Source organism: Triticum urartu, chromosome 1A, assembly GCF_056163025.1.
Source record: "Triticum urartu cultivar PI428250 chromosome 1A, HENAU_Tu73, whole genome shotgun sequence".
In the NCBI taxonomy this organism is placed as follows: domain Eukaryota; kingdom Viridiplantae; phylum Streptophyta; class Magnoliopsida; order Poales; family Poaceae; genus Triticum; species Triticum urartu.
This window is the reverse complement of record NC_141873.1, coordinates 67,339,551-67,356,094: the sequence shown is the minus strand read 5'-3', so window position 1 is coordinate 67,356,094 and position 16,544 is coordinate 67,339,551. Positions and strand designations below refer to the sequence as shown.

At 48.2% G+C, this 16,544-nt stretch overlaps 1 protein-coding gene across 1 annotated transcript; it reads right to left on the bottom strand.

Annotated features, from left to right (window-relative positions):
- Positions 1-7,443: 7,443 nt before the first annotated feature.
- On the bottom strand, positions 7,444-13,529 carry LOC125546996 (D111/G-patch domain-containing protein). The gene is made up of 6 exons (XM_048711059.2): positions 12,180-13,529; positions 11,071-11,162; positions 10,339-10,413; positions 9,967-10,028; positions 8,563-8,632; positions 7,444-8,460 (listed from the first exon to the last, which is right to left on the bottom strand). Exons 1-6 carry the CDS (start codon positions 13,390-13,392, stop codon positions 7,723-7,725), a joined length of 2,250 nt encoding a protein of 749 aa, XP_048567016.1. The 5' UTR covers positions 13,393-13,529; the 3' UTR covers positions 7,444-7,722.
- Between the last annotated feature and the right edge of the window lie 3,015 nt (positions 13,530-16,544).

Below are 16,544 nucleotides of genomic sequence, written 5' to 3'. Positions count from 1 at the left end.
GCTACTGCTAAAATTCCCACGACGCCGCCGCGAGGCCAGTTATAGCAGCAGCGCGTTAAAATAGACAGCGCTACTGCTACGTAACGTAGCAGCAGCGCATTCAGGCAATAATCGCTACTGCTAAATTAACTACAGATCTCACTAGCTAGCCTCATCCATAGATCACACTCACACACACTCACGGTCTCCTCCTCACCCCCCGCGCCGCCGGTCCTCCCCCGTCGCCCCTCCCCCGATCTGCGTTGTTGTCACCTCATCCTCCTCCGTCCTCCCTCCACTCGCCGCTGGCCGCCCCCTCCTCGCTCCGCCTTCCTCCTCGATCCGTCCTCCCTCCACTCGCCGCCGGCCGGCCCCTCCTCGCTCCGCCTTCCTCCTCCGTCCTACTATCTTCTCCCTCCTCGAGTCGCCCCTCCTTGTCCCTCCTCCCTGATACATTTTGATTTAGTAGGCTTTCATATGTAACATTTTGATTTAGTTGATTTAGTATGCTAGTGGATTTAGTATGCTAGTTGATTTAGTATGCTAGTTGATTTAGTCGATTTAGTTGATATGATTCAGTTGATTTAGTAGGCTAGTTGATTTAAAACATTTTGATTTAGTTTATTTAGTAGGCTAGTTGATTTAGTTGATTTAGTAGGCTAGTTGATTTAGAACATTTTGATTTAGTTGATTTAGTAAAATGGCGCCACCACCAGCACCACTATGTCGACTATGCAAGTCAAGGTGCGCCAGCAGCCTTGCAACTGGCAAGCTGTTCGGCATCTACTTCCATCCGAGTTTTCGTCATGCGGCGGTAAGAAATTAGATGAAATGTAACAACTATTTTATTTTTAGTGTTGGCATTACTGCATTGTGTCATTTTGCTTACACAGATCGTCCCATGCAATGTGAGGTTGAAATTCAACAAGCTGACGGGAGACAGTGTGACATTTGAGGCTCCTGGGGGGCCGTACACTATGGAGGTCGAGAAAGGACGCAATATGTCGCAGATTGGAGGAGATGGATGGGCCCGTTTCCTCGCTCGCATGCGTCTTACTGGTGGTGAGTTGATCAGATTCTCCTTCAGAGCAGAAAGACCCAAGCTGGTTGTCATTTATATCAACCTAGTGGAAGATGATGAAGATGATGAAGATAATGAGGACCCACTCAATGAAGATGATGAGAACCCACTTCATGAAGCCATCATAGCTCAAAGAATGAGGCTGAGCGAGGAGGAGGTGTGCAACCTATGGGACATAATTCCGCCACGTGATGACTTTGTCGGGGTGCCATTCGTGACCCGCCTGACAAGTACCATGGTCGATCGACATGAAATGGTATGTTATACGTACTACATGTAGTAATTTGATGATATATACATGTTGTATTGTTATACTTACAAATCTAGTCGATGATATACTTTAGTGTAGAGTCTGATCACATGCTTAGGCTATTTATTAATTGATATGTTTTTCTTATTCAGAGATTGCCAAAGAACCTATCTGTGAGTTGTGGTATCGAGCCTGATGAAGAAGGCTCAGTTGGACTACGCCTTACCGCAAGGGGCTCCGTCACCACATGTACTTACCGCATGGGCACAGATGGTCGCACACACTTGAACTCGGTTGGGTGGAAGAGATTCCTTGTTGGCAAGAATCTTCGTGCTGGACAGGCCATCCTAATTACTATCAGGAACACCCACCGCCTAGGCTTGAGGATGATGATCGTCGTCGATATCATCTAGAACTACATATGTGTATGTGGCTATATCATCTAGAACTACATATGATGATCGTCATTGATATCATGTAGAACTACATATGATGATCGCCGTCGATATCATCTAGAACTAAATATGATGATTGTCGTTGATGTCACCTTGTACTGCTTGAGGATGCATGTTGAGTATATATGAAATTGTTATCTAGTACTCCCTCGGTTCCAAATTACTCGTCGTGGTTTGAGTTCAAATTTGAACTAAAACCACGACGAGTAATTTCGAATCGAGGGAGTACTACCTAGTACCTATAATGCTTTATGAAATTGATATCTAGTAGTACCTAGTATCTGGAAATTGCAGTTTATCGAAGCCGGAATGGGGAAATGGTGAAAGATATAACAGTAGCGCTGGACCGGGAAATCGCTACAGCTAAGTAATAGCAGCGCGTTCCTGAAAAGCGCTGCTGCTATAGTCAATAGTGGTAGCGCGGGTACAGGCAGCGCTACTACTAAGAGTTAGCTGTAGCGCCTTATTGGTAGCGCGGGTACCCGCGCTGCTGATAGGCCTAAAACCCGCGCTGCTGCTAGCCTTTTCCCTAGTAGTGCATACATGATAGACCCTATGGCTGAGGCATAGGGGACGACACTCATCTTTTCTCTATCTTCTGCCGTGGTCGGACATTGAGCTGAGCTCAATTTCACACCTTGCAACACAGGCAAGAACCCCTTCTTGGACTGATCCATATTGAACTTCTTCAATATCTTATCAAGGTATGTGCTTTGTGAAAGACCTATGAGGCGTCTCGATCTATCTCTATAGATCTTGATGCCTAATATGTAAGCAGCTTCTCCAAGGTCCTTCATTGAAAAACACTTATTCAAGTAGGCCTTAATACTGTCCAAAAGTTCTATATCATTTCCCATCAAAAGTATGTCATCCACATATAATATGAGAAATGCTATAGAGCTCCCACTCACTTTCTTGTAAACGCAGGCTTCTCCATAAGTCTGCATAAACCCAAACGCTTTGATCATTTCATTAAAGCGAATGTTCCAACTCCGAGATGCTTGCACCAGCCCATAGATGGAGCACTGGAGCTTGCATACCTTGTTAGCATTCTTAGGATTGACAAAACCTTCCGGCTGCATCATATACAATTCTTCCTTAAGAAAGCCATTAAGGAATGCCGTTTTGAGTCCATTTGCCATATCTCATAATCATAGTATGCGGCAATTGCTAACATGATTCGGACGGACTTCAGCTTCGCTACGGGTGAGAAGGTCTCATCGTAGTCAACCCCTTGAACTTGTCGATAACCCTTAGCGACAAGTCGAGCCTTATAGATGGTAACATTACCATCCGCGTCCGTCTTCTTCTTAAAGATCCATTTATTCTCTATCGCTCGCCGATCATCGGGCAAGTCCGTCAAAGTCCATACTTTGTTTTCATACATGGATCCTATCTCGGATTGCATGGCTTCAAGCCATTTGTTGGAATCTGGGCCCACCATTGCTTCTTCATGGTTCGAAGGTTCACCGTTGTCTAACAACATGATTCGAGAGGGAGAGGTCCGATCGTCGCTAGGCGAGCAAGATGCCCCCACGGGTGCCGGTGGCGGGGAGGAAGAAGTAATCCTCGAATAATGGGCCAAGCGTGTCAAGCACAATGGAATCAGTGACGGTCGCGAGTTTAATTTCTTGTAGACAAACGATGGACGGGGCGGCAGCGGTGATCACGCTGCGAACAGTCGTTCACTTGGCGCCGGAGTTGAGGCCACGAACGTTCCAGAAGATGGCTTTAAAGTTGTAATCCATAAAAAGAAGATGCAGGCGTTTGGGTTACAAGATCAGGGGTGCTAAGCCTCGATGAGCTGTGCGCTCGCCGCACGGGTGGTCTCGGGCAGCGAAGATGGGAGCTGCCAACCAAAGAAGTCCGTGAAGGCCTGCAGGACGTCCACAGCCAGGGGCTGCTTGAAGAGGAGGGCATACTTGTCGAGAACGTCGTTGGGGATGGGTGAATCATCATCCTCAATGAGGCCAAGGCGCCTGAGGAGCACCCGTTTAGCTTTCATCTCCGAACTGAGGCCAAGATCAGCGCGGGCGATCCAAAAACTGCGCCTTGGCGTAAAGTTAGCTGGCAGTTCTTTTCTTCTACGTCGTGGCTTGGGAGCAGGCAAGAGGGAAGAGGCCCTGACGGAAATCGCGTCGACAAAGGAGGCAAGGGGGCGTCGTTCGTGGCCATCTGCATGGACTGCATGGCTAGGTCATCCATCCCAGCCGTAGTTGGCTCCTAGTTGGGTGGCTGAGCCTCAAAAGTAGCATCGGGCGGGGCAGAGCTGGGGCCGGGGTTGGTGGCAACAGGAGAGAGGACGATCGCCATGCATGGGGACGCGCTATGCAGCGACGGGACGGGCGCGGGCCCGGGGGGAGGCGACGGGGTCAAGCACGTTGGCCCCAGGGACCCGATCGGCGACAGAAGCGGCATCGAAGGCTGGGGCCTCGCCAGGCGGGGCATCCGAGGCCGAGCCGGCCAACCAATCCGAGCCAAGCAGGATCGGCGCGGGATCCAAGGGCGGGGAGGGGTGGCAGCTGGAGACAGGCGTGGTCGGGAGGGGCACAACGGCACGATCCTCAGACCTTGGGGGAGAAGGCACGGTAGTGATTGGCTCGTTCAAATCACCCACGTCTCCATCCCCCTGGGTCCCGCAGGAAAGCATAGGAGTGGACGGGTGGGCCGCATCAACAGGCGGTGGGTTGTCGGGGTGGGCCAGCTGCGTGGACAGAGTGGTGACGATGGGGGAGCCCAGCCTTTGACGGGCGGGGACCCGGTCAAAAGGTGGGAGACTGCCGGGGTGGGGCCCCAGGATCCCAGCCGAAACGCAGAACGATGGAGGCCCGTGCGTCCGGCAGCGACCACGCCGGCGGCCGTCCCGGCAAGGAGGAGGGAGCGCGTTGTCCGGTTGGGCGGGAGGGAAGTCATGTTGCCGCGGCCAACATGGGGGAGCGGGGGAGAGCTCGGCCCTGAGCCAGCATCGCCGGCGAGGGTGGCGAGGGCGGGGGTGGAGACGGGCGGCGGTAGTCAAGACAGGAGGCGACATGAATGCGCACGAGGAAGCGCGCGAGCCCGAGCGCAAAGCGCTCCGCATGATCCGGGTCGGCGTCGAGATCCACCGCGTCGTCGTCTTGCACGAGCAGCTCGGAGGAGCGCGGGATCGTGTCGGGGTTGATGGTTCAGGCCGTGAGCTTGAAGACGGACATGTCGGACATGTCCCTAGTTTCCGGCGCGAGGTGCTCGATTTTGCAGAACGAGGAGAGCAGGGTCTCGGCGGTGGAACGGTGCCAAGCATGGTCAGGGACACCGAACAGCTCGAGTGAGACAAGGAACCGCGCCTTCACCGGCTCGGAGCCCGCGGTCCGGCCCCATGGGTGGAAGATGAGACGGAAGCGGGGCGTGCGCACCCGGCTGGTGGCGACGCGGGCGCGGAGCGAGGGGTCGGTGAAGCGGATGAGGAAGTCCTCCGGAGCGTGCCGGTGGAGCAAGAAGTCGCCGTCGGCAAGGTCACACTGGGAGCGAAGGGCCTCGGCAATCTCATCGCGAGAAACACCAGTGCGCCGACCCGCGACGATTAACAGGAGCGCGCGCTCCAGAGCGCGCTCGGCGTCGATGACCTCCTGGGAGCGGGACAGGTAGCACACAGCCGCTGCAGGGCGGGAAGCGGGGTGGCCGGAGAGCGGGGTGGCAACGGAGGAGCCAACCGAGGCAGGCGAGGAGGGGTGCGGGGACGTCGCAGGCGCCGTGGTCGCCGGCGAGGGGTCATCGAGCTGGCCCGTCGCGGTCCACCCGGAGGACGCGGGGGAAGTCGACGAGAGGCGTTGGCTGGCGGTGCATGCCTGCCCGGAGGACGCGGGCGTGAGCAGCCCGGACGAGGAGCGGGTGGACGCCGCCGAGCCAGCCGACACAGGGCGGACGCCGTCCGTCAACGGGGAGGGGACGCGACGCTGGAGAGGAGGGGGGAGCGGCTGTCGGCGGAGGGAGGGGCGGCACGGGGGAGATGGCACTGCTTAGCTATGTGGCCGAAAAAACGACAACTTGCGCAGCGGATGTCCTTCCGACACTCAGAACGCGGGTGGGTGTCGAGGCAGCGCGGGCAGTCCCCCTCGCGCAGCCAGGAGGGGCGGGGGCGAGGCCGGGCCTCGGCGCCCCGGCGCTGGCGGCGGAGATCACGCGGGCGAGGGCGCTTGCGGCCCCGGGCAACCTGCCATGCATCGTGCGAGCCCGCCGCGCCCGTCGGCATCCGGCAGATCTCGGAGCTGATTGGGGGGCGAGGTGACGACGCTCGCACATCCATGCGGTTGCAACACCATCTTTTTGCCATGTTGCCGTCCTCCTGCTACGCTTTTTTCGAGTTAACCGGTTGCAACTTTTTAATTTGTCAGTTCCAGCTTTTTATTTTGCGGGTCACAGCAATTTCATCCTCTAGCACCAATCTGATTCGCCGGTTCCGGCATTTTTTTCCGCCAGTAGTAGCTTTTCCCCTCACTGGTTCCAGCTTTTGGTTTCGCCAATCGCAACAATTCCCTTTCTGATAATAGCATTTTTTTTATTCATCGCTTGTAGCATTTTATTTTGCCGGTAGTAGCTTTTGAGAACGATGTTTCCAGTTTTTAGTTTCGTCGGTGCCAACATATGCGGTCACCGGCTCCTGCAAATGTGGCCGTCGGCTCTAGCAAATTGTGTCGCTGGTTGTAACATTCCTAGTCGCCGGTTCCAGCAAATGCACCTGCCGGTTCCAGCAAATGCACCTGCCGGTTCCAACATCTTGTTTTGTAGCACTTTTTTGGGCCGGATTGGCACGCAGCCATGCGGGAATGGACGATGGCAAGCGAGAGAGGGCACTACACACCGGCGATGAACGTGGCCGCCCACGCCTCGCGAGGGAACACCCGATGGAGTCGTGCTGGGTCTAGTGACTCCATTCTTTTTTCTCTCCCCTGCTCGTTGATATGATTTGAGGAAAAATAATGGGGATGCAAGAGGTTAGGGACGAAGAGAGGACAGGGGACGCTGGCATTGACCAGATGTTGGGCCGGTCGACCGGCGCCCAGTACCGCCCAAATATTTAGCACGATACATCAATGTTTCAATGTTCATCTTTTTATCAGTCTTGCGGCACAATTGAATGTTTTTATTTGTTGAGTGTATATAGATCGTCAAGTCAAATCGTTCAGTTGTTTACCAAGAGACCAACAGATGTTCGCGCTCTTTGTTTGTTGCTTTTATATACCTATAACAAAATTCAATCCAGGGTGCAGTTTGTGAGCAACATTCCATACATCGGCCTGTAAGAATGGTCCTGTAACGAAATTCTTTGTTCTCAGTGCAGCTACTTCTAGCCTAACGAAATTCACTCCGGTGTGCAGTCCGTGAGCAACTTTTTTTTTCAGGGATGCAGTTTGTGAGCATGCTAGGACATGGCTACACCTTTCATACATCGTCCTGGTTGTAAGAATGGTCCTGTAACTCTCCTGGCCTCGATGAAAGTCTGAACTATGCAGTTCATAGGAACAATTGCAACGCTGCTCTATTTACTATGGTATATTGTCAGTTTATATGCACATTGCAACCAGAAACTCTAAAAAGGAATTGCATATTAATATTTGTCACAGCAAAGCGTTCGATTGCTCGAGTATAGTAGACCCTCGCTGGCTTCTGTTTCAAAAAAGAATAAAGTAGACACCGGCTGGTAAGAGAAAAGTTGTATAGCACAGCTGAATCAGAATGCTTGATAAGAGGATTGCGAAATCAACATGATAAACAACAGCAGTAATGTCTTGTTGCAATGTAAATAAGGGAAATCCTATGGCTACTTGAACTGCAAAGGGGCATCGAAACCCTGACGCCTGCTATTGCCGCAGACAACAGGCTGTGCTCTCCCTGCATACACACACCTAGGTGATCCAAGAGGCAACAAGTACGTACATGACAGGAACATAAATAAAAAGCAAACTTGATGTCGCAACATGTTAGTACTTGTCGGTAGCTCCCAGCCCCCGCGATTTCGGTCGTCTTACCGCGGTCAAGGGGTTGACAATACCCTGGCCATCCTTCCCCAGGCCAGAACCGGGTACAAACCCCATCTTCACCATCATTTTGGATCCAAAACCCTTTGTATGCCTCTCAAAAGTGCCGCAGTCGTACATCTCCAGTGGCCGTGTGTTGCGCCTCGGTTCTGACCTGGTTCTACTCAGTTCTCGCCTTGCATTAGCCGGTGGCTCTGGCCTTGCTTTGGCCGGTGGCTCTGACCTTGCTTTGGCTGCCTCCAATTCGCTGTCAAATTCTACACCCAACCCAAGAGATTTGGGACGCTGAATTGCTTGGACAGGCTGCAATATGCCTTGGCCATCTTTGCCAAGGCCAGTGCCCTCGATGAATCCCATCTTCGCCATCATTTTGGAACCAAAGCCCTTGGTGTGCGTCTCAAAGGTGCCCAGCTTGGAGTCGCTTCCAACAACCTTCTCACATGACACATCGCCAGAAGTTGAGCCAACTGCTACTGCCTCGGTAACAGTTTCCGCCATAGTGCCAGAAGACACAAAAGATACAGGACGCTCCGCAAATGAGACCTTTTTCGTTGGAACGTTCTTCCCACAAGAATCGCTGTGCCTCGCCAATTTCCCTGGAGCTGAAAGACCCTTCGCTCTTGCTGGACCTTTGGAGCTGTTCCAGTTGACACTATAGTCCTCAGGCTCAGTCCCCAAAAGCTGGAATCAGTGAACAAGCCATAATTAGCAAAGAGATAGCTGAGAAACAAGAGAAATATCACAGACTATAGTCCCAGCAATGCAAACATAAAGACTACCTACCTTATCAAGTCGAACTTGACCATCTGCAGATGGCATCGAAGACTGTCCAGTTAATGTCACCGTAACAAACCTGTAAGGCAGGATTACTTGGTACCGAATAACAACAATATTTTAACAACATTTGACACAAATCCTATATAACTAGAGCACACAGCTAGGCTGTGAGCTGTGGAGGTCAGCTACTGTAGCATCACCCCTACAGCCTATATAAGAAGCAAGCACCCCATATGTAAAATGCAAGCTTGTAGCAATTGAGATATCTAATAAAGCTTCCCACTAATGGTAGCTCATTGCGTGTGAGAAGCACATCTCTTTAGAGAGTCCTGGGCAGCAGCTAGAGAGCTAGTGATTCTAACACTACATATTGCAACCAATTCCCGCAGCCACGCCGGGGTAGCCGGGTAGGCACATGCGATGCATTTTCTATTCAATGATATCGAGGGTAAAATGATGGAGAGGTGGAGTAATGTTTTCTATTTACTTGACTTAACCACTGGAGTAAATATTAAACATAATGCGCTACCACATGTAATACTAATTTTACCTGGTCATGTGGTAGTGACAAAAGGAAGCAGCATTTCTGATCTTAACCATTTAACATGTTTCCACACTTATCTAATCACATTTCCGCAAGTGATATATAAAACAACAACAAAACCAAGGAAATCAACAAAGTGACTAAACATGAAAAGCACAGAAAAAAAAGGTGCATTGCAACACATGCTTGTGAATGGGAGGTGCAATATTCTGCAGCAAACTGTCCCATAACCATTACGGTAAGATAACCGTGTTATGGTAGTTGCTATATTCACGGACACATCGCTTACGCATTTGTCTTATTAGACAGTATTCACACTGAGCACGATCAGCGTGCAGGTCAGTGGCATACGTCTCGTATCAATGCCCATGCAATACAGAACAGTGGTTGGTGAGCCACTAATCCCTTTATCATTGTCCACAATAGGACTTATGGATAATTGCAGGAGAGGTAATGCACCTTCTGCCTCAAGATTATAACATACTGCAATAAATACGTATGAATCTACACCAGTAATTTCTGCCAAAGTTGCACAGGCATTGTTAAGTAAAAGATAATAAAACAATTGATTCCATGCCCACTTGGCGGCATGGTGGCGATGAATGATGCAAAGATCTTTGGCACTCCAACCAGACAAGAACACACATAAATGGTATCTGCAATTTGGTGTTTTTCTTACTGAGCTGCAACAGAACCATATCCCAAGGATATTTAGCTTAACAATATTCAGCATCCAAGAGATGGGAACATGTATTATTATGAAAGTACAAGCCAGATGCATCATGATTCAAGATGACATGAAGTGCTATTACTGTGATAATTTACTTGATGGAAAGCATAAAGCTCATATTCCACTTTAGCATTACCTTTTATTGCCTGAACCTTGACACCCACTTTTCAATTGATAAATAGATGCGAGGCGTTGTACCTACAAACATTAAGGAAGAACATAATAAGTAATCCATGTGGGCACAAAAGGATGATAAATTGATTAATTTATGTAGCACCAGTGTATTAGTGTTTCATTATGTCCTATCTAAATTCCCCTTTAATTGCTTCATAGTGCAAGTAAGTTGATTACAGTCTACCAAGCAATGGCATATACAGTTTGTTGTCAATGTGGATAAAAAAAGTAGCACTTCTGTAGAGATCACACACATAAGTTGATTTGAGATATATTTTAATAATGTCACAATTTTGCTTCAAGAAGCAACCCAGCAACTGAATGGCACCCATACCTGAGAACAGTCCCGAGAGTGCATTGGCTGAAAGCACAACATATCAAGTTGATTGACAACCATCTTCCTCAGTTTCTGCATATCAGAAAGAGAAGTAATCCAGTTTCAGTAAACAAGATAGCTCAAAGTTAATATGGGCAGGTTGAAAACATTCGAAAAGCTACATAATGACATAACAGAGCAAGAGTGAAACAAGAAACATACAACCGTCATCAGCACCTGCATCACTATTATCACGTATATTCTAAACAAATGTGAAGATGAAATTACACGAATGACCAATGTACACGAGTGCGCTCAAAATGAAAATGATTTGATAGAACTAGTAGTAAATACGCACTCCTTTCATGCATTTCACCACAGACGTTTTAAGTTTCAACAAGAGCCATTTTTTTCTCCTATTCTGCAACTTGATATAAAGCAGCATTGTCTATTATATTACCTGCGTCCCAATTTAGCTGTTTTAAATTTGTCTAGATGCGGATGTATCTAGACATGTTTTAGTGTTAGATACATCCATATCTAGACAAGTCTAAGACAACTAATTCGGGACGGAGGGAGTATCATATAGTTCATAAAATGCTCATATAACTGATCTTGAACTGGGTGGCAATAGCAAACTATAACACGAATATTCCAGTTATGATGCTTTAGAAACAAGCAAACAGATAAAATTTGCAAAGATCTTCAGAATAACCAAGTTCCGTAAAAAAGCCTAATTATATGACTCACAGTATTGATTTGCTCCAAGTCAACTCCTCTACTTAGCATCCGTTGACGGCGTTTCTTTGCAATGTGTTCCTTCTTGTGCTTCTTTTTTTCACCTAAATCGCATAAGCCAAATATTATGACTTTGTACAAAAAAATCCAGAAAAAAAATCCAAACACACGAGGAGACAGACACACATAAATATAGTACTACCTCTGTCTAGGTGAATAAGTCATTTGCGTAGCTCTAGCTCATCGATTTGAGAAATTATATATGTGTTATATGTCATGAAAAGTATATCACTAGATTTCTACATCGATGTAGTTTCTAAATATATATTTTTTGTCACATATAATACATATTTAGATAGTTAAATTGTCAACCTAGAACTACGCGAATGACTTAATCACCGAGACGGAGGTAGTAATACAAAGATGAATAAACAAGTCTTTTAGGCTGGTTGTAATGGGGAATATCATATACTAGTATCATGCATATGATACTAGTCTACCGCTGTCTAATGCATAGTATCATATGTTGGTATCATAAAAGACTACATTTATTGCCATGCATGACACAAAGTAGCACATCATTTAATATGATACGGTATTATGATATGATACTCAAGCCTCTCTTTCTTCATTTAATTTTATGCCACTTCATCAAAATTGCTTAGTTGGCATGCATGATACTACCTATGATACTCCCATTACGGGCAGCCTAGTGACTGTTTGTTCAAAGCATAGGCGGGTTTCCCAACACGTAACCTATGTTTTGCGGTTTATATGAGCATACCACCTTTTTACAACTAGGAGCTAGAGGAGTATGTAATACTAAAGTTCAAAGCTAGCTTCCATATACAAACTAAATATAGATTCAATCCATACTGAAATATAGTCTTCAACTCTTCTATACCGAAATAGATAGCCAAAAACTACAGAATTAACAATAAAATGATATTTGTAAGGTCAAAATTTCCAATTCACTGAGTAGTGATTCTCACTTGCAGACAAAGTCTAAACGCATGGCATGCAGAGTTACTTTGTTTTTCCACATTAACTATAAAATTCAACCTAACAATCTTACTTCACACCACAAAGAAAAATAGCACAAAACATGGAAGGCTTTATACCTGGGACCCTCTGATATTTCTTGCTCTTCCTGGCCGCATCGGGCCAGGACCTGGAGAGCTGTGAGGACGATGAAGCCTTCGAACCCTTACTTGACCGATTTGCCATCCTTGCATCCTTTACCATCATCACATCCTCCAGCCCCATAACTTGTATACTAGCCAGGCCCCTGTCACAATCCCTGCCATTAGAGCTCCTTCCCTTCCGCCTTTCAGCCGAGTTGGGCATCTTCATCCCATACTGCTCAGATGCACGCATTAGTGCATAACCCTCAAGCTTTTCCTTGCCCTTCTTTAGGAACCCGTCCTCATCATCGTCTGTATCCATCTCATCATCATCTGAATCAACCAATTTCATGCCATTCAACCACCTACTGCTCAATAGCTCCTCGCTGCCACCAATCCCCTCCATGTAATCGGCAACAATCTCATCATCAACCGATGAGTCCCCAATGCTGAGACCCTCCTCGGAGTCTGACCCCGAACCGTCCTCATCAGACTCCGGATCCCCCTTATCATCATCACTATCTTCCTCACCGCTATCAACATCGGCGTTGCGATCTCTCACCTCGTAATCGGAATCTGATTCCTCATCGGAGTCGCCCATCCCCTCTGATTCCGGTGATGAGGTATCCTCGCTGTAGATCCTGACTCCCCCGATGGAGATAAATCCACCATTCTGCCTCCCTTTGCCTTTAGCCTGCCTCGGCGTCACGAAGGAGACCTCCTCCAATTCCTCAACCTCCGCGTCCATCTCTTCCTCGATACGACCGTGGAATCCCAATCCAAGATGCGGCGCGCCCTCACCGGCCTCCTCCTGGCCCTCCGCCTCCTCGTCGCCGTGGAACCCAAGCCCGATCCCTCCGACCACTTCGTACGAGTACATCGACGCGGAGGCGGCCGGATCGGCGCAGGAGCCGGTGTCTATGGCCACCTCCAGCGCCCGCGTGGCCCCGCCGGCGGAGGCGGGGCACGGGCGAAGGGCGGCGGTGTAGCTGAAGGGGACGGCGTTGGCGGGTTCCGCCGCGGCGCCGCGCCGGCCGCCTCGGCCGCGCCCCCGGCCGCCCGAGGAGGAAGGGCCGAACGCGGCGGCGACGGAGGTGGGGGAGACGAAGGAAGGGAGCTCCGGGAGCGAGCGGCGGCGCCCGGCTCCGGCGCTGTGACGGGGCCCGCCGGCGGTGGGGTTGCGCTTGTAGCGGCGCTTGCCGCCGGCCATGTCGGCTAGGGTTACGGGCTGCTTTGGGATTCGTGCGGTGCCCGCGCTCGCCGAGGGAGCCCCTGCACGTGTGGGGGGTCGGTTCGTTTGTGGCCCGAGTTTTGCAGGGATCGGAAACTTGGCTGCCGCGTCGGGGTGAGATGTGCTCGTGGACTTGTGGTGTAGGTTTCGTAGAGGCCACGGCGGTTCCGACGCCGCGAGGTTGCCCAGGAGCAACTATAGCATATAGCATATGCCCTAAAATATGCCCTAAAAATTCGTACAGTAAAATCGTTTTAGGGTATATTGCAAAATGTTTTGGTGGGTCTTTACGGTATGATGTGTGCTGCAGCAGAACAGATCCTGTAAAAAATTACAACATGATCCCTAAAGAGTAGCATAAAGCACTCTAAAAAAAATTGAATTATAATTGAGGCCAGCCCCTGGTTCTGCTCAAGTCCGCTCGATGCAGCAAATCGATTCGGCTCGATGTAGCCGGGGCAGAGGAGCTGGTCCATCGAGGCCGCCCCCAGGTTCACGTCGGCCGCGACCAATGCACCGGTCCTGCTCAAAAATTGAGCTTCGCGTGCAGCTGCATGCTGGCCCCGCTCGAGCTCTGATGCGTGCGCGCTGTGGGCTAGGGAAGAGGACATCGGGCTGTTCCCGGTAAGGCAGGGGGGGGGGCGACCTCCAAGCCGCCACCGTGGTGGAGCGCTGGTCGGTGGCGGTGAGGATGGCTGGGAATCAACCGTGGACGGTGGAGGCGGTGGCGAGGATGAGGTTTTATGGTATAGAGGGTGTTGTAAAATTTCCCACCTAGAGGATGAGGTTTTTTTTAGGGGGAGTTGTATTATTTTTAACAATGCGACCGTTTTATTTTTGTTGTTTTGTTGTTTTATATTTTTCCCTTTTATTTTTTTTATAAATTTCAACAAATGTTCTTGTTTTTTTCCCAAAAATGATTCTGTATTTCAAAAAACGTTCAAAAATCTCAAATTCAAAATATGTCCTTGTTTCTCAATAAATGTTCAAAGATTCAAAATTGTTTGCATCTCCAAAAAAATTCAGAAAATTCAAAAAATTCTCACTGTTTTTTCCTGTTTACTGTTTTTTGTGTTACTTGTTTTTATCCTTTTTGAAAAGTTCCCCTTTTCGTAAATGGTTGGATTTTTCAAAAACTATCACAAAATTTAAAATTTTTTGGAATGTCAAACACTGTTTGGAATTTCCATAAATATCTTTGTTCTCAAAATTTGTTCACAAAAACTTTCCGCTTTCAAAAGTTTTTCTGGGATTTTTCATGTTTTTCGAATAATGTTCAAACATTTGAATAAATGCTTAATTAAAAATGTTTATTTTATTGATTTTTTTATGTTTTTCGAAAAACTGTTCGCTATTTTGAGAAAATGTGTGTGTGTGTGTGCAAAATTTCTTCAAGTTTATAAAATGATTTATTTTTTAAAATTGGAACAATTTGTAAAATCCTAATCAAAATTTGAACATTTGTTTTTTAGATAGGAACTTTTTTCCGCAAAAAAGAACATGTTTTAGATAGACGAACAAATAATGAAAATTTCTGAACATTTCTTTACCAATTTTTTTAGAAATCTGAACAATTTTCGGAAATTTTCAATTTGTGATTTTTTTTACGAAATAAAAGAAGAAAAAGAAGAAACCAAAATAAGAAAACAGAAAAAACAGGGAAAACAGAACACTGCACGCTATAGTGAATCTTCGCTACATTGCTAGCTGATGGGCCGGCCTACCTGTGCCGCTGGGCGTTGACTATCTGATGCATTTAGCGTCAGATAGGACCCTCTGCGCAGGTGGAATGCTGAAGCTGACGGAGCCCACACGAGGGCAGAGCGAGACCGGCGCGGGGTGAGCAGGGGCGGCGCGAATCTGCTTCTGGGCGCGGCGGTGTGATGCCGGTGAGACGGCCGAGTCCCGAGGCTCGAGGCCCGTCTGGAGCTTGGTGCTGCGGCAAGTTCGGCTGAGAACGATGGAGAGGCGAAACTCCGCGGCGAGCTGATGCGGTGTACTTCATCTGTTTCAAATTACTTGTCGCAGAAATGGATACATTTAGAACTAAAATACATCTACATATGTTCATACCTGCGACAAGTAATTCAGAACGCAGGGAGTACTTTGCAAGCGAGTGTCGGCGGGACCGGAGGACCAGTCCGTCGAGGCGTCTCCTCGACGGGTGCGCCTAGCCGCATAGATTTTTCTTCTTCTTCAGTCAGTAAGTAGGTGTTCAATCATTCAATCAACTCAAATTCAGAGTTACTGTACTTCCCGCATGCATTGGCAACCCCTCCACACTGAACCGGCTAAAAACGCAATCTCCTTGACCGTTTTGGTATCAAGCTATCTCGTTGAGACTTTGAACAATATTGAAACAGCGAAGATGCCTTCCTAACCTTGTTGTTCTAAAACAAGTGCGAGTCAGACTGTCAGGTCCTTTTTTGTTTTGTGATGACAGTACCCAACGGCAGGTACAAGTTGTAGTTGCAGTTGGTTGCAACAATCAAGAGTACAACTTCCGTCCCAAATTGCCTGTCTTAGATTTGTCTAGACACGGATGTAGTATATCATTCGGTGGAAGCAAGCTGTTATTGAGTACAGGGCGTGGCGTATGGACAACTAGACTATGTATTCAATTCGACTATGTATTCAATTCAGTCCAATTTCTAATTCTTCTTTTATTACCTTCAGTTATAGGCAAACACTAATTCATCAGAGTAAACACAACGATGTGCTGACACAGGATATAGCACTAGGTAAGAATTTTTCGTTTGTACTCCCTTCTCGCGGACCTTAATTTTTCTCGAATTTCAAAAGGACATCGATAGCCTAAGAACTCCAGGTCTTTAGTTTTTGACCTTTTGCCACTGCATATCATGAGGACATGCAGTACCCACACCTATATTCAACCGGAAGGAATCAAGCTGGTATAAACTCAGTGGGAACTGCATGAAATTTCAGTGCCAGCTCCTAGTATCCCTCGACCTGACACTGGCTGGACAAAACCTCCTGAGAAGTACATTAAAATCAACGTTGATGCGTCCTTCATACCCTCCTTGGGTTTAACTGCTGTGGGTGCCATTGGTAGAGACAGTTTGGGTGCTGTTTTATTCTCGGCAGGCTGTCGTTTTCAGGGTTGCACGGAT